At 47.7% G+C, this 24,681-nt stretch overlaps 1 protein-coding gene and 1 long non-coding RNA gene across 4 annotated transcripts in view; both read left to right on the top strand.

Annotated features, from left to right (window-relative positions):
* The window catches only part of cidec (cell death inducing DFFA like effector c), a 389,787-nt gene that overhangs the window by 286,649 nt on the left and 78,457 nt on the right, over positions 1–24,681 (top strand). For all 3 annotated transcript variants that reach the window (XM_077199198.1, XM_077199197.1, XM_077199199.1), the window contains exon 4: positions 13,254–13,403. In XM_077199198.1, coding sequence (XP_077055313.1) covers positions 13,254–13,403 — 150 coding nt within the window. The remainder of the gene's footprint in view (positions 1–13,253; positions 13,404–24,681) is intronic.
* On the top strand, positions 4,769–5,321 carry LOC143706851 (uncharacterized). The gene is made up of 2 exons (XR_013193042.1): positions 4,769–5,184; positions 5,223–5,321. It is a non-coding gene; the product is annotated as an uncharacterized LOC143706851 (long non-coding RNA).

The following is a 24,681-nucleotide window of genomic DNA, read 5'->3' as shown; positions in this document are numbered from 1 at the left end:
CTTTATGAAATCTTTATCTTTGAAAAAATATCTTAAAGACTAAAAAAGTGTGCTTGCCTATTCTGTCTGCATGATCTGATTTGTAGTATGACAAGACAACATTTATGTCAGAATAAGCATTGAGTCTTATTTAATTTAGTAATCTTGGTTAAAACAGATTGTCTGTATGTCTCAAATCTGAGACCCCTGCATCTTTGCTACCTCTCAATCTCAAAATTGTTCATCGATACATACAAGATACAAACTAACATACTCTAATTTCTCTTTCAAATAACAGATAGGAAATTTAGTCCAATAAGTTTGACTATTTTTCATGTCTGACATATTCTAAAACAATACTGTCAGGTTTTGTAGTAGTAGGAATCAGGAGGAGATGAGGATAACCAGGCAACAGGAATTTTAATGAACAAAAACACAGGAATCAAAGAAACCACGCAAAAATTAATGAGAACCGACAAACACTCACTGGACAGCAGGAAACTAAATACAGATATCAATGAACACTGACGAGTTGAAAACAGGTGACACAGATGATCATAACGAGAAACAGGTGGCTAATGAGGAAGTGAGTTCAGGTGAGGAGACAAGTGGGATCCTAGGAAGTGTAGTGATGACAAAGACAGACTGGTGCAGACTAACATCGTGACAGTACTCCCCCCCTTCCAAAAGGTGCGACCTAGCGCCGTAGGACTATAAAAAAAAAAGGGGTGGGCACCCTGAAGGCTGACTAGGCCGAGGCCTAACAGGGGCAGGAAGCCTCCAGGGCGGAACAGGATGTGCAGGCAGCCAGGGCGCAGGCAGCCAGGGCGGATCAGGATGTGCAGGCAGCCAGGGCGGAATCAGGATGTGCAGGCAGCCAGGGCGGATCAGAATGTGCAAGCAGCCAGGGCGGATCAGGATACGCAGGCAGCTAGAGAGGATCTGTCGGACCCTCGGGCGTCCAGGGCAGAGCTGTCGGACCCTCGGGCGTCCAGGGCAGAGCTGCCGGACCATCGGGCGGCCACGGCGTTGAAGACCCTTCGGGTGACCACGGCGGTGACACTGGGAACCTTGTCTGAGAGACCTCCGCGGCCCCCCTAGCAGGTATACTGCGCCCCCCCAAAATTTTAATGGGGAAATTGACAGGAAAGGGAGGGTCCGGCAGCAAAGAGGGTCTTGGGCTGGGCAGGACCAGCGGTGAAGAGGGCTTTGAGCTAAGCGGTACCAGCGGCGAAGGAAACTCTGGGCTGGACAGGACCGGCGCAGTATCAGCGGGCTCTGGCGCAGTATCAGCGGGCTCTGGCGCAGTATCAGCGGGCTCTGGCGCAGTATCAGCGGGCTCTGGCGCAGTATCAGCGGGCTCTGGCGCAGTATCAGCGGGCTCTGGCGCAGTATCAGCGGGCTCTGGCGCAGTATCAGCGGGCTCTGGCGCAGTATCAGCGGGCTCTGGCGCAGTATCAGCGGGCTCTGGCGCAGTATCAGCCGGCTCTGGCGCAGTATCAGCCGGCTCTGGCGCAGTATCAGCGGGCTCTGGCGCAGTATTAGCGGGCTCTGGCGCAGTATCAGCGGGCTCTGGCGCAGTATCAGCGGGCTCTGGCGCAGGATCAACGGGCTCTGGCGTCTGCTCGAAGACTGACTCTGCCTCGAAGACTGGCTCTGTAGGCGTGACGTGAAGATCTGGGCTGGACCAGACCAGCGGTGAAGGAAGCTCAGGGCTGGACGGTAACAGCGGCAAAGAGAGCTCAGGGCTGGACCGGACCAGCGGCGAAGGGAGCTCAGGGCTGGACGGGACCAGCGGCGAAGGGAGCTCTGGGCTGGACGGGGCCAGCGGCGAAGGGAGCTCTGGGCTGGACGGGGCCAGCGGCGAAGAGAGCTCTGGGCTGGACGGGGCCAGCGGCGAAGGGAGCTCTGGGCTGGACGGGACCAGTGGCGAAGGGAGCTCTGGGCTGGACGGGACCAGCGGCGAAGGAAGCTCTACGGGACGAGACTCTGGCCGGATGGTCCATTTGGAAGCACACACTGACATCAGCGGGAGATCGGCCACGCTGGAAATCAACCCTGGACGTCCATAGACTGATCTGGTGGCTGGGTTGATGGTTGCCATGATGTGACGTACAGGCTTGGGAAGACTGACGTGGAATGCGGGCTCGGCGGGGCTGACGTGGATTTCGGGCTGAATGTCTCCCATGGAGAGTGAGGAACCACACACCCACAGCGTACGGTCAATGAATTTGAAAAACGGGAGATGGAGATCTCCCAACAGCGTTATCTGGGCGAGAGTATCGTCCATCCCACTCCAGAACTCATGTGTGAGATTCCTCATTCCAATTCGGGTCCTGGAAAAGATGGAGATAATTCTCTGCGTAGTCTTATAGAGACCGGCCGTCTTGTGGAACACAGAGTTCGTGATTCAACTTTTGTTGGTAGGTCGGTTTTTCTGTCAGGTTTCGTGGTAGTAGGAATCGAGAGGAAATGAGGATAACCAGGCAACAGGAACTTTAATGAACAAAAACACAGGAATCAAAGAAACCACGCAAACATTAACAAGAACCAACAAACACTCACTGGACAGCAGGAAACTAAATACAGATATCAATGAACACTGACGAGGTGAAAACAGGTGACACAGATGATCATAATGAGAAACAGGTGGCTAATGAGGAAGTGAGACAAGCGGGATCCTGGGAAGTGTAGTGATGACAAAGACAGACTGGTGCAGACTAACATCGTGACAAATACTACATGGTCCTGTATGACACTCAAAATGTCCATAAAATTGTAAACTAGTAATTGAATAATTTCTAACAGTGAAGGTACATTTTGTTAGATAAATGTGGAGATCAGGAGATGCTCTTTCAAAATATTTCAAGCACATTTTTTTGTGTTTTATCCTTAATCATTCATTTTCCAGTATTGTTAGCTACCTCAGTCTCTGAAAACCACAGCAACAGAGGAAGGTAGATTGAGGATATTGAAATAAAGTGAAATATGTATTTATTTATTTAATCAGAGACAGTACACATTAATAGTACATAACAATATGTAAAATGTGCCAGATTTAGCCAACACTGGCTAATTTTCATCCGTTGTCCCTTTTGCAGGTTGATGTTAAGGACATACACAAACAACTACCATACCAGAATATCTATAAATGTTCACAATTTTGGTTCAACATGAGCCATATGTTCAGTTTTTTTTTTTTTGAGATACCACAATGACCAGTTATTTGTTTTAATTCTTTCAACTCTGTTGGAAATGTATTCCACTCATATATGAAGAAATTGTAATTCACACTATTACAGTGGAGACAAATGTCTAAGTATGTCAAATTTAATTAAACTAGATAATATAATGTTTCCATTAGAACTGTTTTTTACTTTGGCTTTTACCATTGTGGTGGTCACATTTAATTAATATATGTGACCATTCAAATGTTGGATATTTAGTGCCATGCAGAGCCAGCTCTACAACGGAAACACTGCATGAAATTCCATCACAGTTGCTCCAAAGCTATTTTAAAGGGTCATGGACCCCCCCTCTTTCAGCTCAAGTCTAGCTCACAATCTTTTTGTGGGTGTGGTATGGCAAGGCAGAGAGAGGGGGGAACTGTCATCACCAGTGGCCCATGCATATTGACTGTCAATAAAAATCAGTGTTAAAACATGAGGAAATGCTAGATTTTTTTTTATAGATGGCAAAGTTAAAGTCTAATGAAATAAACTGACACTATAGTATTGTCCTTTCAAAAGTATCTGAATGCCCTGCTACATATATAAGTATACAAGTAATCGTAATTCTATTACAATTATACATTATATTTACATTAATTATACATTATTAATATTATTATTACATTAATTATACATTATTAATACGAGTTTAATACGAGTGCTTATTTAACAAAAGGCAAGTAAAACGATTAGGGTTACATTTTAGACACACACCTCTGAAGGGATAGAAAAGTCCTCGGGACTTGGAACCGCATTACTCGCAAGACGTAATTTGCATTGGTCGTCAACAAGGCCGATGTCTATGGGGTTAGATTTCGGTCACAATTCTGCACGTGCAAGATCACATTATGAGTTTTGCGGAGAAATGTTCGTCTCACAGATAAGAAAATATTTAGCATCAATTTTGCATTTAAAATAAGTATTTGGATGTGCGCAGAAGTTCTCTTTCGCATGTGCAAAGTTTCACTTTCTTGCTCCTCTCATCTCCAGCTTTGAGTGCTCACTAAGTGCAGACGGCTCGCTTGCTCAACACAACTCAGCGTTACAATATGCCATAATACCAGCCAATCAGAGATGAGGCTGCTAAATTCTGATTGGCTGGCTTGACAACCAATCACAAGACTCCCTGCATCACCGACTGTGGAAGAGGAAAAATACATGGTGGAAGATGTTTATGTTTATGTTTTTGTTTAATTTGTTTAATGGCTTGAACACTTCAATTTAAGTTCAAATGTCTACCACTCGACGACCACAGCAAAGAGTATAGAAGTACCAACAGGCGAAACTCAATAGAACGTTCCATTGCAACAAACGCACCCATGCGCAGAGCTGCAGTTCTGCCATCTTTTACTGAACGCAACACAGCTGTCATAGAATTGAACGATACCGGTTCCAATTCAAAAGCGGTTAAGGGAAATAAATAGTAGTTTCTAGTTCCCTTTCGAAGGGAACTCAACAATACGTCAACGACGCTATGGGGAGAACGCCTCAGGCGTGACAGGTGTCTGAAATCACTATCAAATCACGTCAATCATATTGACCGGCGACAGCCCGTGAATCATTAGCGTGAATGATTAACGTGCGACCTGGAAGTATAAAGGGGCGCCTTGCAAACATGACAAATCATCTCATCGTCTTCAGGGACTGTCTGTTTGAAAACGCTATTCAATGAAACGGTAAGAAAATTAAATGTACAGCACACGAGTGTGCTTTTCCTGCCTGGGAGAAGAGCGCGCACGGGAGATTCTCGAGGGAATCCTCTGTGTGAACTGTGAGCGTTTTTCTCTTAAAACGCTCGCTCTCGTCTGGCCCTCTTCTCGAGTGAAGGGGGTTCAACGTCTGGTTCTCATGGTCCCGCTCGTGCCGAGGCAGAGCGGCGGCTTGCATCATGGGCTTCCAGATAGAGCTCGTCGATCATCTTGAGAGTGCTGTAAACCTCTCAGATGATTCGACGGCTGACGAGGGCGAACTGCAGGTCGATGACGAGGATTTTTCACCGACGGTTTCCTGCAGTTGCTGCTCTTCAGGACGAGCAGGAGATGGCTGAGGAGGTTTATAATCAGGTAGATCCTGAACCCTCTCAGCCACCCTGCCCCGTGTATGCAGGTCTGGTGGATGTTGTGGGGCTGTAGCTGCCATGGCAACGCGCTAGAGGAGAGACCGCTCGCGGTAGGCTCGGCGATCGGTTTCTCCCCGGCCATACACCACCAGCTCAGGGAGCCTTCCATTCCTTCCTGATCTTCACACGGCGATCGAGAGGGCATGGAAGAGCCCATGCTCTGCCCGTATTCACTGACATCAGCGGGTTAATTTCGCTGATGTTGATGGGATCGCAGAGCATGGGTATGTGTCGATGCCGCCCATTTGACGAGTCGTTTGCAAACTATCTCGTGTCTGGGCAGGCGTCGACACTGAGAGCTCCAACTCTGCCATCCAAACCGCTAAAGACAACAGCGCGTTTGAATGGCAGAGCATACACGGCAGCAGTTCAGGCTGGTGCTTCCCTGCACACCATGGCGGTGCTGCAGGCATACCGGGCCGACCTGCTGCAGGATCTCGACCAGGGGGCAGGGTTGTCCCCTAAGGCAGTTACTGAGCCGCGCCGAACCACGGCTCTTGCGCTCCGGGCCACCAAACAAACTGCTGCCACGATCAGTCGGTCGATGGCGGCGATGGTGGCCACGGAGAGACAGCTTTGGTTAAACCTGGCCGACGTTGAGGAGAAAGAGAAGGACTTTCTCCTCGATTCATCGGTTTCGCCCTCTGAACTCTTTGGCCCCGCCGTGGAGGCGGGGCTTGGGAAGTTCAGGGAGGCGAAGGCGCGCTCAGCTGCTTTTAGGAAAAAACCTACATACCGCTGAGATCCGGTTCCACGCCCAGGCAGGCGGGAGGGCCTGGCCCTTCACGATCTGAGGACCGTAGACAGGGCCAGAGAGCCAGTGTCTCGTGCGCCCCCTCTGTGGAGGAACAGGGCGCAGGAAAGGCGTGACTCCCGCTAGAAGAGGGATCTGAGGGAGGTTATCCAGCACAAGCGCATACAGCGTCGCTGATGGATAATCTCCCCGGAGGGCTTCATTAAAAAGAGAATCCAGCCCTCTCCTCTCTTCTGACTCCCCAGACGTTCATTACATCAGGCCTGGCGCTGGGCCTATGATAAGAACGATGTTCCAATGGCCCGCCTAGGCTTGGTTAGTAGAAACGCCTCTTTCAGGCATGTAAAGTGGTGGACCCCAGGTTCATAAAGAACTATCTGGCGAGTCTTCACTCCGCACGCCGCAGGTGAGCTGCTGGTCTTTTCAAAGAGTACTTCTTGTGATTAAAAAATAACATATCTCTCTTTACAGACCTCGTTCCCTGTATAGAGTCATGGGGTCATGTCAAGGTAATAAGGTAAGAGAACTTTATTGGATTATCAGGGCCCTGAAGTTCCCCGTTGGGTGGCCAGAACGGTAACTGTGTTAGCCTTCGGGCTGCTAGCCACCTCAGGGTAGAGTGGTTGGTCTCTCTCTTTAAATTGTTTTACTTAGAGTGTTGACTGACGCTAGAGCTTCAGATAGATCTTATGTCCGGCCCACAGGTCCGTTTTGACTTTTTCCTGAGTATGTCGCCCCTTGAGCTCTGTGTGGGTTTTCATTAGGCTGAGCGATTCTGCAGCCCTTTGTATGGAATAATACAGACTATATTCTTTAGTAAGGCTGTGGCTCCTCCGAGCCCTCAGATAGATCTATGCTTGCAGGCTGGCCCTCACCAGGGCCGCCTCTGTAGCTGGCCTAGGCTGTGCCAGGGATATTAGAGGCGCTCTGCTAAAAAAATTTAGCATTTCTTCCTCTGACCCTTCACTGTGTGAATGTTGGTTTCTAGCATCCCTGTATAAACAGCCTCCTCCCGTGGGAGTCGTTAGGCCAAGGCCCGCCCCCTTCTCTGCATTCTGGGGTGACTAGAGTAATGCAGCGTGGTGCTGAGGATGGTTTGTAAGGACATGGTAGGCCTCAAACAGGCCTCCGTGGTATATATGTCTTTATTGAGCAGGGTTAGGCCGTCTTTCGCTTCACGAAGAAGACTGGGTTTCCTGCCCGACCCTGCCATGCAGAACTGGCCTATGGATTTAGGCCGCCAGTTTAGGCTTCACTGAGCTGAGCTACTGCTCGAGCGCTAGGTTGTAGGTGGTTGGCTTTCATTCAAGCCCCACTCCCCTAGGTTGGGCACAGATACATTTCTGTCACCCCTAGAGCCGCTGGCAGGCCCGCACCCTGATAACCTCAGGGTGAGGTGTGAGTATTCCCCTGTGATACAGGGTAGGTCTGAGCACTTCACTCCCAGTTCTGTTTTATCCCACCTCGCACCACTATGGCTCGGGTCGAGTATGAAGTAAGCTTCACTTCTTCTTTGGTCGAAGTACGCTCCCCTGAAGCCAGAGCATTGCCCTGAGCTGACGCCCATGCTAGATGGTAGGCCCCTGACTAACTGGGGCCTCCGTTGAGGCAGAGTGGCGTATGTTGTACTCCCCTTGTTTTAAGGGTGCTAGCTTTTTTGCGGAGTACACTGCCATGGGCAATGTGATTAGGCACCAGGATGCTGTAGGCGCTGTGTAGTATGGTTTCCAACAGTGTACTTTATGGCAGAATATGACTTGCTATTAGCTAGTAGGCCCGACCAGGCCTCCCTGATAGGCGAGTCCCCAGCTGGCTGGCCTTAGCAGGCCACCTTATACTTTGGATCAGGTAGTAGGCCTCTCCGGGCCTCCCTGTAACGCTCCCTAGTGGTGCTGGGTTTATGAAGCTAGTGGTCTCTTGCTATCAGTTTCAGCTAGCCTTAATAGGCAGCTGCTGAAGGCGAGCTTGCGCCCTGGCTCGCTAAAGTGTTCATTCTCTGCTAAAGGACGGAACCTTTTCTGCCTACAGCCTGGTTTGCCTACCAGGTAGACCTTGTGCTCCCCTCACGAGGGTCTCTATGAGCATGCGGCTGCCTGGGTCTGGTCAGACGGTCGTAGGCCTCTCGTGAGGCCTCCCAGTTAGATCAGCCCTTAGGCCTTCACAGGCCTCCTCAGTGTTTTGAAACACAGACACTGGGTTGATCCGTGGATCGAGTAGAGAAACTCCCCTCGCTAGCAAGGGTCGGAAAGCACTATGCTGAGTCATACTCTCCAGGATATCCCGTCTCTGAGATCCGGGCCGAGTGGTTCACTGCCAGCTTCGCAGTCCCTCGGGTTGGATGCCTTACTTAAGGCATTTGTCCAGAGGCTCTGTCTTCAGACAGACAGGATTTGGCCAGACTAAGTGTCTATGTACTGGTGCCAGGTCAGGCCGTCCTGGTGGCATTTCGGGGTGAGTACGTTCCCCTGAATAGTGACTGGCTGGGGTTCCCTTGGGTTCCCTAGCCACATTCCCTAGAAGGGACCCCTTCTAATTGGAAGCTGAGGTTCCAGGCCCGGAGCCGGCCCAGGTAGACCTTTCATTTAACCATGTTTATGAAGGTTTTTCTGTGAGGCTGTAGCTTGGGCTATGACCGTAGGGAATGCTGTCACTGACAGCCCAGTGTGACCTGAGGGTGAGTGGTTCTAGCGTTTCATTTGAAGTTGCTGGTTCTGACAGTTGTCACTGCCACTTGGCATGCACTCCCCTTAGCATGGCGGCGTTGGTATATCGTTCCCCATAGCGTCGTTGACGTATTGTTGAGTTCCCTTCGAAAGGGAACGTCTCAGGTTACGACTGTAACCTATGTTCCCTGAGAACAGGGAACGAGACAATACGTCTCCCTGCCATGCCGCGGGGCTTGCCTACCGTACAGTCCCTTCAGACGATAAGGTGATTTGTCATGTTTGCAAGGCGCCCCTTTATACTTCCAGGTCGCACGTTAATCATTCACGCTAATGATTCACGGGCTGTCGCCGGTCAATATGATTGACGTGATTTGATAGTGATTTCAGACACCTGTCACGCCTGAGGCGTTCTCCCCATAGCGTCGTTGACGTATTGTCTCGTTCCCTGTTCTCAGGGAACATAGGTTACAGTCGTAACCTGAGACGTTTTTAATATCTCTATAGCCTATAAAACGGCGTGTTGAATAATGTACAACAAAATAATGCTTATGGATCGTTTTATAATTAAACAATTTTGTCATAGAGCATGAAGCTGTCAAATAGGCTATTTATTTACCCCAATAACTTTTGGGGGTAACTCCCGTTTTCATACACACCACAATTTTACAACACCAGTAACAACAGCCCATGTTCCTCACAAAATGATTGACAAATTCCTTGAAAAAGCCAAAACACAATGAACAGTGAGTAGGTGAAAGGGACAACACAAGAGAGAATATTTAATAGTAATAGAAATCATCACAAAATGAACAGTAATAAAATTGGTGATGGTAAGTAGATCACCACATCATTTCTGCCTGCATTACACACAACAAATCAAACATTGTGCAAGTAAAGTGCACACATTTACTACAGATAGAATGGCATTGGTAAGTGTATTAGCTGTTCTATATGTTTTAGTCTTTAGTTTTATTATAATTTAATTCATATTGACTGATAAAAACTTTGTACAACGCAATACATTGGATACAGAAAGAGAGAGTTAATGTACAGATTTACAGATGACTTAGCTTTAAGAAATGTTCTGTTGCGCTTCGGTTTGGGCTGTGAGAGTTGTCAATTTTGGGTCCGTAATATATGATGGATTCTGACTCTATTGAATATTCTGACCATGTATACAAGAGTGTTTTTGCACTTTTCCTTGTCACACACAACTTCCCTGCACTCACTGTTGTACACCTCCATGCCGCTATTTACGTATGGAGACATACGTACGCTGCTCACTTTAACGTTAATAAAAACCTTTTCTACTTTACCTCTCTGGATCTTTGGGGAATATATGAAATGCTAGTTGATTGGTTGTACACTGGTAGTTGTTGCAGTTGATGGCAGAACACTGTTTTCTTTGTTTCCAATTATTTCCAGACATAATGCTGTACAGTTGTGCTAACGGTAAAACCGTTAGTTCAGACCAAAATGGCGACAGCGCGACAGCAGCGCCATCTAGCGTTTGTTGTCAAAACTACAACGGAGTTTTGTCTCTTGGTACTTCTATACTCTTTGACCACAGTTTATTTTTTAGCTTATTCTTAAGCAATTTTATTTTAGCTTATTTAGCTTATTTTTAATCAAAATCAAATCGTACTATTATAATGGCATGTCCCAGTGTTTGCTACACCTCAAGTAATAGTAGGTTTTGATTTTGATTAAAAATAAGCTAAAAAAAATTAGCTTAAAAATAAGCTAAAACATAAACTGTGGTCGTCGACTGGTAGACACTTGAACTTAAATTGAAGTGTTCAAGCCATTAAACAAATTAAACATAAACATAAACATCTTCCACCATGTATTTTTCCTCATCCACAGTCGGTGATGCAGGGAGTCTTGTGATTGTTTGTCAAGCAAGCCAATCAGAAATTAGCAGCCTCATCTCTGATTGGCTGGAATTAGGGCATATTGTAACGCTGGGTTGTGTTGAGCAAGCGAGCCGTCTGCACTTAGTGAGCACTCAAAGCTGGAGATGAGAGGAGCAAGAAAGTGAAACTTTGCACATGCGAAAGAGAATGTCTGCGCACATCCAAATACTTATTTTAAATGCAAAATTGATTTTCGTTCGCTCTAAATATTTTCTTATCTGCGAGACAAACATTTCTCCGCAAAACTCAGTTCACGCGCATGCCAAGTAACCTTTTGCTTGCTCAAAATGTGATCTTGCGCGCACAGAATTGTGACCGAAATCTAACCCCTTAGAAGTCCGCCATTCTCCAGTTCTCAAAGCTCTGTTTGTTGCACATGTCACCGGGTGAACAAACCGGGAACCAAAAAATTGTTGACTCGTTTCCAGGGGGAAGGAATGCCGGTGTAACACCGGGCCGGTGCTGGGTTTACCTGTCATGGCCGCCGACCATAACAAGCGCCAGCTGAAGCCAGTGAGTAGCGCTTCATTGAAGCATGTGTCCGGGAAAAAGGAGTATAAAGAGAGGGGCTTGAAGCACTGTAGAGAGGAGGAAAAATGCTCGGGCAGTAGGAAAGCTCTACAAGAGTGCGCGAGTGGATTGTAGCAGCGGCAGTGGCAGTGGCAGTGGCAGTGACAGTGGCAGTGGCAGTGGCAGTGGCAGTGGCAGTGAGCGGTGACAGGTGACAGGTGCAGAAAGCAGCGGTTTAAGACCTGATCAGTGTTCTATGTTGAGTCCCCCGAGACATGCTCATTAAGTGAGTCTTTTAAAAGAAACCACGAACAGCAACGCAACGAAGTAAGTGAGAAAACTTCACAGAGAAAGAAGGAGAGTGGAAACCCGCTGCAGAATTCACGCGATTCACCGAGGGAAAATTAAGTGCACTCTTTTATGATCTACCTTCTGGAGAAAATCACATGTAAAGATTTACCATCACCAGTGTACGACTAACCTGTGTTTGTGGGCAGTGTGTGTTATCCTGTTGACAGAGCATAGAACAGTAATGGTAACGGCTGGGAAGATCGCTGAATCCATGTTCATCTTCTGAGACCACTATTCCTTGGATCATTCACCCTATGAAGAGAAACGAGTTGATAAATCACTGTGAAGGTAGAGTAAGTTTGCAGTGTCTGAAAGAGTGAAACAAACACGTGTGGAGACTTGCAAGAGTGATTTATGCACAAGTGTGGGGAGATCAAACAACTGTGTTTTCTCTGAGTCTCTGACGGATGAAATTGACCCATAACTTTGAAGATTCGTTCAAACTGATCTGTCCCCTCTGCTGTTCTGTGAACAGAGAGTCTACCGCTGCATTCTGCTATTGTTGTCCTGTGGTAAGCGAAGATTCAGTTATTAACTGTTGGATTCTGTACTCACCATTGCTGTTCTGTGAACAGAGAAATTCTGCCGTCCGCTGCTGTATTCTGCTATTGTTGTCCTGTGGTAAGCAAAGACTCAGTTATTAACTGTTGGATTCTGTACTCACCATTGCTGTTCTGTGAACAGGGATTCTGCCGTCCGCCGCTGTATACTGCTATTGCTGTTCTGTGAGTCTGCTGACTGCTGTGTTTGATCCACTGTCTGTCCCACGAGCTGATTCAACGAGTCTGACGACGAGAAAAGCCACTGTCTGTCCTACGAGCTTATTCAACGAGGCTGACGAAGAGAAAAGCCACTGTCTGTCCTACGAGCTATTCAACGAGTCTGACGGCGAGAAAAGTCACTGTCTGTCCTACGAGCTATTTAACGAGTCTGACGACGAGAAAAGCCACTGTCTGTCCTACGAGCTTATTCAACGAGGCTGAAGATGAGAGAAGTCACTGTCCGTCCCACGAGCCCACCCAGTGAGGAATATGTTTACCTGAAGAACGGAAGAATACCTACCAGCACTCCCCTCCCTGTATCGTACCAATGCCACAGCCCCGAACGTCCCAGCCCCTGTTTTTATCCCTTTTTAATTTTAATAAAAAAAATTACTTTTTAAACTTACCTTGGTTTTCTGTCCTCTGGTGTCTGCTCCTCCGGAGTGTGGTAAATAACCCTTGGCCTTAACATCGGTGACACACATATAATTTAGATGTGTCCGTGGTTGATGGCCAACCAACCGCTCGGAGCCAGAGTCTAGCCCTGGCAGCATCGCAGGGAAACATATTCAACGCACTTGAACTTTTGCACCACAAAAACAAACACTTGAGTCCCATGATTGGCTCTCTCATCTACTACGCGATATCACAGTTTGACATGTCTATCATTGGAAAGATTCACGTGGTGTCATGAATAATTAAGAGACAGTGTCTACTCATAGGATATGAAAACTCAGTCTCATTAATAATTATGAGAGACCAATGAGTCATCAAAGCACAAAGCACATGATTTTAAACTCGGAATACGAAAATAGCGGAAAAAAATAAAATGTAACTATTTTCAACCTACTATTAAATCTGGCATTGTCTTCAATGTTGTTCAACACACATACCTCTGTTCAAATCTCAGAAAATTTGGTTTAGGGTTTCATGACCCTTTAAGGAAGAAATGATTTTTCCCTTCTAGGTGATGGATGTCTTTCACATGCATTGTGTCAGTGCTTTAGTGTTGGATGAGGATGGAACTGGAGTGGATACTGAGGACTTTTTTAAGACCTTAAAGGACAACACTGACCTCATGGTCTTAGGGAAAGGACAAAAGTGGGCCCCACAGCAGGTCAGTTTTTTTTTAAACTAAGGCTCTGGATTAACAGCACACAGCAATATTTGTTGATATTGACTGTAACATTTTAAATGAATTCTGTATATATATATATATATATATATATATATATATATATATATATATATATATATATATATATATATATATATAAACAGTTTGGGTTACACTTTATTTCGATAGTCCACTTTAGACATTCTACTAACTATAAGTAACTTTTCAACTACATGTCAACTAACTGTCATTAGAGTATTAGTAGACTGTAGTAGACTGTTAGGTTAGGGTTAGGTTTTAGGGTTCGGGTTAGGAGAACAAGTTGACTTATAGTTGTAAAGTTACTTACAGTCAGTAGAATATCTTTTGGGGGACCAACACAATAAAGTGTTAGCAGATATTAAGCAGACAGTCTACTAATACTCTAATGACAGTTAGTTGACATGTAGTTGCAAAGTTACTTATAGTTAGTAGAATGTCTAAAGTGGACTATCGAAATAAAGTGTTACCACAGTTTGTTCTGGTTCTCAAATCTGATTGCCTGAGAGCCTTTTCCAGGGATACAATATTTTACTGAAACCATTTGGAAACAGCTTCACTATTTGTATCACTCTGCTTGTTTCTGCCTGATCTATACTGACTGCATTTATCACAGCAAGCTTCAATGTCGGGGGAGCACACTATAAATTTACAAATGCTAATTTTATTTGGTCACATAATGTAGTTTTAAGAGGTTTTTTTTGGTGAGAACGTAGTCGTTTAGACCTTAAATATGCATTTTACTTTCAAACCCCTGTTTAAAAAATTTGTTTAGATGTATTCGGAGATGTGAGCTCCAGTCCGTCAGTGGCCATTAGTGCTTATGTACCCACCAAGAACAGCTTTATCTTGGCCAGTCCTTGGGGAATTTGCCGCTTATGCACAAAGAGGTTAAAGATGAGATAAAAATTAGTTTTGGGTATATCAAACGGGCAATCTTTGGTCTTAATTTATTAATTGTTCTAGGGCAAATTGATTTGGCTAAAGGCAAAGTTAAGTTTCAGTATCTGAAGCTTGGGCTCATCTCTTAAACTGTCAATTTGAGATTTTAATCCGTGGTGGAAGGAAGTAATTCAGCACAAAATAGTGTTTTTAAAGACACTCCATATCGCACGACTATGAGTCATCATGTCATTATCTTCAACGCTCACCACCATCTCTCTCTGTGCCAGTTCCATGGTCAATCCAGCTCCCTACTCAGCAGAGGATTGCAGTGGTTTCCTGTTACAATGTTTAAATGAATGAGGCATTTATATAGCGCTTTCATTTGTACTACTGTACAGCCAAAGTGTTTTTCAATCATGTAGGGGTCTCTCCTCAACCACCACCAGTGTGTAGCATCCATATACATTTACATTTAGTCATTTAGCAGACGCTTTTATCCAAAGCGACTTACATCTGAGGACTAAAGCAAGCGAGTCATCGTGACGAAGGAAGAACAACGCAAGAAGTGCTCAAAATACAAAGTTCAGGCATTGCTCAGAGTAGCAAAAGCCAGACAAGGGAAGAGTTAAAAGGGAAGGAAAGATTTAAAAGAGAAGACATTTTTTGTAAATTTTTTTTTTTATGTTAAGTACTCACAGAAGAGATGAGTTTTCAGTTGTCTTTTGAATGATGTCAGGGATTCTGCATTACGGACAAGGGTGGGGAGATCATTCCACTAGCATGGAACCGTGAATGAGAATGTTCTGGAGAGTGATTTAGTGCCTCGCTGTGATGGCACCACGAGCCGTCGCTCCGTGGCCGATCGTAGGCTTCTGGTAGGGACGTAGACTTGTAGTAGGAAGTGAAAGTAGGACGGAGCTGAGTCTGTAGTAGATCTGTAAGCAAGCGTCAAAGCTTTATATTTGATGCGAGTGTGCTACTGTGCTACTGTGGGATCATCTGGTTGAAATGAGAGGTGGAGCTGTGTGTCATCAGCATAGCAATGGTAAGAGAAACCATGTGCCTGTATGATGGGTCCCAGATGGGTCCTGCTGTCTGTGTTCCTGGTCTGACTCTCAGCAGGGCTTCTGTGACTGATAGTAGTGCAGTCTCGGTTGAATGGCCTTTCTTGAAGCCAGATTGGTTGTCATCTAGCTGGTTGGTCATAGACAGGAAAGATGACACTTGGTTGAAAGCAACTCGTTCAAGTGTTTTCGCAATGAATGGTAGGAGAGAGACAGGTCTGTAATTCTCTAAAAGTGATGTGTCTAATGTTGTTTTTTAAGCAGTGGAGTTACCCGAGCCTGCTTGAATGCTGTAGGGAAAATGCCAGTGTGGAGGGATGAGTTTATGATGTGTGTGAGTGCTGGTAGAAGTGTGGGAGAGATGGCTTGTAGAAGGTGTCAGGGGATGGGGTCTAGAGGGCAGGTGGTAGGATGACTGGAGAGGAGAAGTTTAGATACTTCTTCCTCGGTTAGCAGAGAGAAGGTAAAGAGAAGGTTTCTAGTAGTGGGAGAGGATGGTTTGGGTTCCTGTGTGTGTGGAGTTGAGAACTGACTGCTGATAGAGGTTGTTTTGTTGGTGAAGAAGTTAGCAAAGTCATCAGCAGTTAAAGAGGAGGTGGGTGATGGTGGAGGTGGACAGAGGAGAGAGTTGAATGTCTTGAAAAGTGTTTGTGTGTTAATTGCGCTGTTGATCTTGCTGTGCAAATATGAAGATTTTGCAGCGTGAACATCAACAGAAAAGGAATAGAGCAAAGATTGATACATTCTCAGGTCAGACGTGTCTTTTGATTTGTGCCATTTCCTCTCCATTGCCCTGAGTTTGGTCCGGTTTTCACGAAGAACCTCAGATAACCAGGGGTTAGAGGGAGTAGTGCGTGCTGGCCTGGAGGAGAGAGGGCAGATATTGTCTAACGAAGAAGTTAAAGCGTAGCTTAAAGTATCTGTTGCGGTATTCACATCTAGAGATGAGAATTGTGAGGGTGAGGGAAGTGAAGATGACACAGCAGAGGAAAGATGGGAAGGAGAAAGTGAGCGCAGGTTACGTCTGAAAGTAACTGGTAGGGGAGTTGGTGGAGCATGGGTAGCTAGTTGTAGATTGAAAGTAATGAGGAAATGATCTGAAACATGGAGAGTTTTCACCAAAATGTTGTCTGGGATGCAGTTGCGTGTGTAAACCAGTTCCAGTTGGTTGCCTGATTTGTGAGTACCTGTGGTGATGAGCCGTTTGAGATCGAATGAGGCTAGAAGAGAGATGGAGTCTGTTGCATACGCCTTTTCTAGAAGAATGTTGAAATCACCAAAGACTACGAGTGGGATGCCATCCTCAGGGAAAGAGGCAGCAGCACATCCAGCTCCTCAACAAAGCTTCCCAGTTGCCCTGGGGGGGGGGGCGATAAATAACTACAATATGGATCCTAATGGGAGTTGTAAGTGTAATTGCATGATATTCAAACGAGTTTTTATTGCATAGAGATGAGAGAGTTGAGTATTTGCAGTTGTTAGAAATGAGAAGACCAGTACCCCCACCCCTCCCAGACTGACGAGGGGTGTGGGAGAAAGACAAGTTGTTAGAGAGAGCAGCAGGGGTTGCTGAGTCTTCTGGCCGGATCCAGGTCTCAGTCAAGCCCAATATATTAAGAGTAGAATGAGATGCAAAGGCTGGAATGAAGTCAGCTTTATTGACTGCTGACTGACAATTCCATAGACCCATAGAAAGAGAGAGAGGTGTGTGTGTGGATGAGAGAATATGACGCATTAGAGAGAATAGGACTGAATAGGAGAGAATAGGACTGACCGCTTGTCCAGCATCCACTTGGATGATGCAACGGCAGTCACAGTATAACGGCGCCAGTGCGCTCACCACACACCAGCTATAGGTGGATGTTACGTTCTCCTCCCAGTCTAGGGGTCAGGAGGGGAGGTAACAAAAGAAAAGAAAATTGATAATAAAAAAGTAACGTAGAGACATAAAAATACGTGGAGAACACACTTTAGCCTCAGTCTAAGAGTGAAAACATACACAACTTTAAGGAAAATTAAAAGTATTCATTTACTTCATATATCAAAAAGGTTAACAAAAGACGTGAATAAGTCTTCAGGAGATAGCATGGCCTAAAATAGTAAACAAAACAGAAGCTAACTAAGGGTTAAGGGAGCTACCTACCCTGCATAAAAACAAAGATGAAAATCAACAACACAAACTTCCCTGAGCTTCCTCTCTAACACAAAACAGGAGGAAAAATGTATATACAAAAAAAAAACACCCCCTCCCTACATTTCCCAAATAGTCATCAATAAGTGAACAGAGTTAATAAGAAGTAATACAATACATTTTATTTACCGACAGGTAAAAAGTCAACTCTTGAAAGTAAGCTAAATAACTGTTGTCACACAACAGATGAGCATAGGTTCCACTCCTAACTCAAAGATAAGCACAGGTTCTCACTTAACATGCACACACAATTTCCAGTCTAAGGCTGGGGAGAAATGTTCCTCAGCACATGCTTTTCTGAGTGCATCATTTATAATCCTCTGCTCAGTATCAGGCATGATCACAATGAGTTGCAGCGGATGGTAATTAACCATGAGTGAGAGAGAGTGAGGAAGACAAACAGAGAACAACACAGGGCACACAAGCATTTTCCCACAACAAGTGATATTAGCACATCCTGGGACATAACAGCGGAGAAGAGAGAGAGTGATAGAGCTAATTCAATGGATGGGGATAATTAGGAGGCCATGATTGTAAGGGCCATTGGAGGGAATGTGGCCAGGACACCGGGGTTACACTCTTACTCTTGCCATGGGATTTTTTAATGACCACAGAGAGTCAGAACCTTGGTTTAATGTTTAAAGGACGTTTGCTCAAGCTTGAGATGAACCACAGTGGTTCCCCACAGATAGATGTAAAATTCCTTTCATCATATCTCTGTTTTTCGGACATGATTTGCAATGAGCCAGCATCGTCTATTCTTCAAACTGGAGAGTAGTCAAACAAGCCTTTGTTGCAGCTTCTTAGCAACAACATCAGTCCTGAGGGCATACAAATGGGGAGGACCAGGCAGTCTCTGTAACCCAGTGTCAGGGTTGGTAGACCCGCTGTCTCATTTTGGTTTGATGTGTTTGTGTATGTGAGTGGGTCTCGTTACACTGATTGTTTCATGTGGGTGTTACCGCTGATTATCATTATCAGCGACAGCTGCAAATCATCTACCAGCCTATTTAATGCCCTGTCTTTCGTCTCTTGATTGTCAGATCGTTGTATGACGTTATCCCGTGTTCGTGCTTGTTCCTGTGTTCCTCGTGTTTCCTGTTTCACCGAATACGGATTACTTCACTCCCGTTCTCACAACTGGTTCAGCATCACCATCTCAAGTCATCTCCGGAACGCCTATCTCAGTCCCTGCGTCACACTCTCCTGCTGTCTGTGTTCCTGGTCTGACTCTCTCTGCCTCTGAGTGACTGCCTGCTTTCGCTGAGTTCTACCTTCTGTCATTTGACTGTCCTGAGATTTCTGAGTGAACCATTGTTAATAAAAACCTTTGCACTTGTTATTGCTTCCAGCCTGTTTATCATTATAGAACGATCTGACCAACCATGGAAGCAGCAAGTTCAACATCGTTTGCAGAGTTTATCAACCACAGCGTTTCCCGGATGGATCAGCAGCAAGAGAGCATCTCTAACACCGGACCCACTGTCCAAGCGCTCGTGACGCAGGTGTCCGAGCTCACCCAGCAGATCCAACAGCTTAGCATTCCCGCTGCGCCGCCCACACCGCCTGTTTCCCCCAACTCACCAGAACCACGGAGTCGACCTGAGCCTCGCCTACCTGTTCCTGAGAGTTATGCCGGTGAGCCCAGTTTCTGTAGAGCATTTCTCACCAGATGTTTGATGCATTTCTCTCTGCAGCCCAGAACCTTTGAGACGGAGGAGTCCAAAGTGGCCTTCGTACTGACGTTGCTGACGGGACGAGCGGCCTTGTGGGGAATGGCGGTGTGGGAGAACCAGGACCAATGCTGCGCCTCGTTCCATGCACTATCCGCCGAGATGAAGAGGATCTTCGGCCGAGCTGTAGCCGGCAAGGAGGCCGCCAGAAGACTCGCGGATCTCAAACAAGGAGACGCTTCAGTAGCTGACTATTCCATTGAGTTCCGTACGCTGGCGGCCGAGTGCAAGTGGAACGAGGAGGCGCAGTGGGATATGTTCCTGCTTAGGCTGGCCGACCGGGTTCAAAGGGAGATTTATCTACTGAACCTGCCTCCCAGACTCAACGGTCTCATCGACCTGGCACTGCGAGTAGATGCCCGTCTCGGTCGTCTCAGTCAGAGTTTCCACCCCAATCTATCTCCCAGAGACGCAAGACTTCGAGACAACGGGGAGGAGAACTCGGTCAGTCCCGTCCTCGATCACAAGCCCATTCAGGTGGGGAGAGCTCGGCTTTCCCGGGAGGAGAGAGAGAGGCGGCGGTCCCATGGACTTTGCCTCTTCTGCGGTGGCTCTGGACACTTTCTACGCTCTTGGCCGGTAAAAGAGCAAGCCCGATAGTAAAGTTGAGGCTACTATCGGGTGGGATCGCCGCCAAGAAGCCCTCACCATCCACTCTCCTTCCGGTTAGGCTGAGATGGGCTAACAGCACGTACACCTGTCAAGCACTCTGGACTCTGGAGCGGAGGGTAATTTCATGGACCATCATCTTGCACACAAATTACACCTCCCCATCTCCCCATCACGTCTCTCTCTCATCAGATCTCCGTCAGTGCCCTCAATGGTCAATAACTCCCCAACATCTCACTCACAACTGACCCTATAACCCTCGTCACTTCCAGCAACCACACGGAGACCATCACTCTCCTCCTTATGGACAACCCTGTCGCACCTATTGTTTTGGGTCACCCGTGGCTTGTAAAGCACAATCCTCGGGTGGATTGGGGCTCCAACTCCATTTCCGAGTGGAGAGAGTCCTGTCACGAGTCTTGTCTTGTGTCTGCCTGTCCATCTGTTTCTAGTTCTGTATTTCAGGAGAAAGCAGCGGATCTGTCAAACGTGCCCGCGGAGTATCTGGACCTGAAGGAAGTGTTCAGTAAATCTCGTGCTGCTTCTCTCCCTCCGCATCGTCCCCATGACTGTGCAATAGATTTACTACCAGGTAAGTCTCCGTCTAAAGGCAATCTTTACTCTCTTTCTGTCCCCGAGAGGGAGGCCATGGAGAATATATTTCTGATTCTCTAGTGGCCGGGTTCATCAGACCTTCCTCTTCTCCTGTGGGGGCGGGATTCTTTTTTGTTGTAAAGAAGGATGGTTCTCTGCGACCTTGTATTGATTACCGAGAGCTGAACAACATCACGGTAAAGAATACTTATCCTTTGCCATCGATGTCTTCAGCTTTCGAGAGGTTGCAGGGAGCATCCATTTTCACAAAATTGGATTTACGTAACGCCTATCATTTGGTTCGCATCAGGAAGGGAGATGAATGGAAAACCACGTTTAACACCCCCAAGGGGCATTTTGAATACTTGGTTATGCCGTTCGGTCTTTTCAACTCCCCAGCAGTTTTCCAGAGACTCGTCAATGATGTGTTGAGAGACATTGTAGATCAGTTCATATATGTTTACCTGGATGACATATTGATTTTTTTCTTTGTCTCTCCAGGAACACGTTCAACACGTCAGACGAGTGCTTCAGAGGTTGCTAGAGAATGGGCTTTTTGTAAAGGCGGAGAAATGCGCTTTTCATGCACAGTCTGTTTCTTTCCTAGGTTACATCGTCTCTTCTGACGGAGTGCGTATGGATCCTGACAAGGTTAAGGCTGTGATAGATTGGCCAAGTCCAGATTCCCGTAAGGCCCTACAGCGGTTTCTGGGCTTCGCCAATTTCTATCGGCGGTTCATTTAAAATTTCAGCCAACTAGCCGCACCTCTGACCGCCTTGAACTCCCCCAGAACGACGTTCAGGTGGTCTGATATAGCCGAGGCTGTATTTACCAACCTAAAGAGCCGCTTTGTTTCGGCTCCTATCCTAATCGCCCCTGATCCCACACGTCAGTTTGTGGTGGAGGTCGACACGTCAGAGGTGGGGGTAGGTGCAGTTCTTTCTCAACGCGCTTCCTCAGACAACAAGATGCATCCTTGCGTGTTTTTCTCCCATCGTTTATCACCTGCCGAATGTAACTATGAACTTGGTAACAGGGAGTTGTTGGCCGTCAAGTTAGCGTTGGAGGAGTGGCGTCATTGGTTAGAGAGGTCGGGGGTACCTTTTATCGTTTGGACTGATCATAAGAACCTTGAATATATCTGATCTGCTAAAAGACTCAACTCCAGGCAGGCTCGTGGTCACTTTTTTTTCGGAGGTTTTGACTTCTCACTCTCGTACCGCCCAGGTTCCAAGAACATCAAACCCGATTCCTTATCTCACTTTAGGCCACCGGGTTAGGGAAGGGGTCCGCGGACAGCTTGAAAGGTAGTCCGTGGTAGGAGGTTAGTGGACCCCTGCGCGACGCCCCCTAGGTGATTTTTTGGGGACCAGGCGACGGCGCCGGGCCGCCGGAGCCCGACGAAATCCAGCCCCCTCGCCCGCGATACAGGCGTCCACCACAGGGGGGCGACTCGCCGACCGCCCTCAGTCGATTCGACGCGCGACGAAAAGGTTGCGGGCGGGCGTCCACGGAGCGCACGCGCATCCCCCTGACCGCCCTTTCGCGAAATTCCCTGACCCCACCCACCGACCACGGAGTGCCCGTCCGTCCCACCTGTGACCTGCGAACAGCCCCCTGGCCACGCCCACTGACACGAACAGCCTATTCGTCCCACCGACCGCTTGTGTGACCACGAACGGCCTTTTCGCCCACGGCCAACCCGGGTGACGGCCCCTGGCCCCGCCCACTGACACGAACAGCCTATTCGTCCCCCTAACCGCCCGTGTGACCACGAACGGCCTTTTCGCCCACGGCCAACCTGAGTGACGGCCCCTGGCCCCGCCCACTGACACGAACAGCCTATTCGTCCCCCTAACCGCCTGTGTGACCACGAACGGCCTTTTCGCCCACGGCCAACCTAAGTGACGGCCCCTGGCCCCGCCCACTGACACGAACAGCCTATTCATCCCCCTAACCGCCTGTGTGACCGCGAACAGCCTATTCATCCCACCGACCACCTATGTGACCACGCACGGCCTATTCATCCCACCGACCGCCCAGTGACCACGGACAGCCTATTCGTCCCCCTGACAGCCTATGTGACCACGAACGGCCCGTCCGTCCACGGCCAATCTAAGTGACGGCCCGTGGCCCCGCCCAGTGACCACGGACAGCCTATTCGTCCCACTGACAGCCTGTTTGACCACGAACGGCCCGTCTGTCCGCGGCCAATCTAAGTGACGGCCCGTGGCCCCGCCCAGTGACCACGGACAGCCTATTCGTCCCACTGACAGCCTGTTTGACCACGAACGGCCCGTCTGTCCACGGCCAATCTAAGTGACGGCCCGTGGCCCCGCCCAGTGACCACGGACAGCCTATTCGTCCCACTGACAGCCTGTTTGACCACGAACGGCCCGTCTGTCCACGGCCAATCTAAGTGACGGCCCGTGGCCCCGCCCAGTGACCACGGACAGCCTATCCGTCCCACTGACAGCCTGTTTGACCACGAACGGCCTATTCATCCCACTGACCGCCCGTCTGGCCGCGGCCAATCTAAGTGACGGCCCGTGGCCCCGCCCAGTGACCACGAACGGCCTATTCGTCCCACTGACAGCCTGTTTGACCACGGACGGCCCGTCTGTCCACGGCCAATCTAAGTGACGGCCCGTGGCCCCGCCCAGTGACCACGGACAGCCTAATCGTCCCACTGACAGCCTGTTTGACCACGAACGGCCTATTCATCCCACTGATCGCCTGTCTGGCCACGGACAGCCTGTTCGTCCCACTTACAGCCTGCTTGACCACGAACAGCCCGTCCGTCCACGGCCAATCTAAGTGACGGCCCGTGGCCCCGCCCAGTGACCACGGACAGCCTATTCGTCCCACTGACAGCCTGTTTGACCACGAACGGCCCGTCTGTCCACGGCCAATCTAAGTGACGGCCCGTGGCCCCGCCCAGTGACCACGGACAGCCTATTCATCCCCCTAACCGCCTGTGTGACCACGAACAGCCTATTCATCCCACTGTGCACCTATGTGACCACGAACGGCCTATTCATCCCACTGACCGCCTGTGTGGCCACAAATGGCCTATGTGTCCCATCAGAAGAACTATGCATTATTAGACTTAAAATGGCATGTTCATGGACAGCTTACAGGGACTCTGTCAAATAAGTTACAGGTGGGCCCACCTGTAACTTATTTGACGGGGTCCAAATAGGCTGTCCGTGGTCAATGCATTAATAGGTCATATTTCATAATTACAATGGTTTTATTAGGTAAAAACTAATGTACACTAGACAGGGGCCACAATACAACACACTGATGTACATCAAAGCTATTAATAATGCATAATTAGCCTAAAAATGGACTGTCCACGAACAGCCTATTTGGACCCTGTCAAATAAGTTACAGGTGGGAAAATTAAGGGCCCACTGTAGCCTAAAAATGGACTGTCCACAGACAGCCTATTTGGACCCTGTCAAATAAGTTACAGGTGGGCAAAGTAAGGGCCCACCTGTAACTTATTTGACGGGGTCCAAATAGGCTGTCCGTGGTCAATGCATTAATAGGTCATATTTCATAATTACAGTGGTTTTATTAAGTGAAACCTACTGTACACCACACAGGGGGCACAATACTACACACTGATGCACATTAAAGCTATCAATTATGCATAATTAGCCTAAAAATGGACTGTCCACGAACAGCCTATTTGGACCCTGTCAAATAAGTGTGACGCAAGGACTGAGATGGGCGATCCGGAGATGACTTGAGATGGTGACGGTGAACCAGTGGTGAGAACGGGAGTGAAGTAATCCGTATTCGTTGAAACAGGAAACACGAGGAACACAGGAACAAGCACGAACACGGGATAACCTCATGCAACGATCTGACAAACAAGAGACGAAAGACAGGGGAGGTGTATGGGGGGACCGGGATCAGCGGATTAATGTGAGAGTAAAAAACGGGCTTAATCTTTGAGACATGAAAGGCGGGATAAATTCTCCTGTACGCCGGAGGAAGTTTGAGTCGGACTGTCACCGGACTAATAATCTTGGTTACAGGAAACGGGCCAATAAATTTGGAAGCTACCTTATTGGAAACGGAACGGAGCGTAATGTTCTTGGTAGAAAGCCACACTTTTTGACCCATGACGTATACGTGAAGTGTCGACCGG

The sequence above is a fragment of the Siphateles boraxobius genome, unplaced genomic scaffold (genome assembly GCF_051911475.1).
Source record: "Siphateles boraxobius isolate OS27281-9 unplaced genomic scaffold, OSU_SipBor_1 41, whole genome shotgun sequence".
NCBI classification, from domain to species: Eukaryota; Metazoa; Chordata; class Actinopteri; order Cypriniformes; family Leuciscidae; genus Siphateles; species Siphateles boraxobius.
This window is presented reverse-complemented; position numbering and strand designations above follow the sequence as displayed.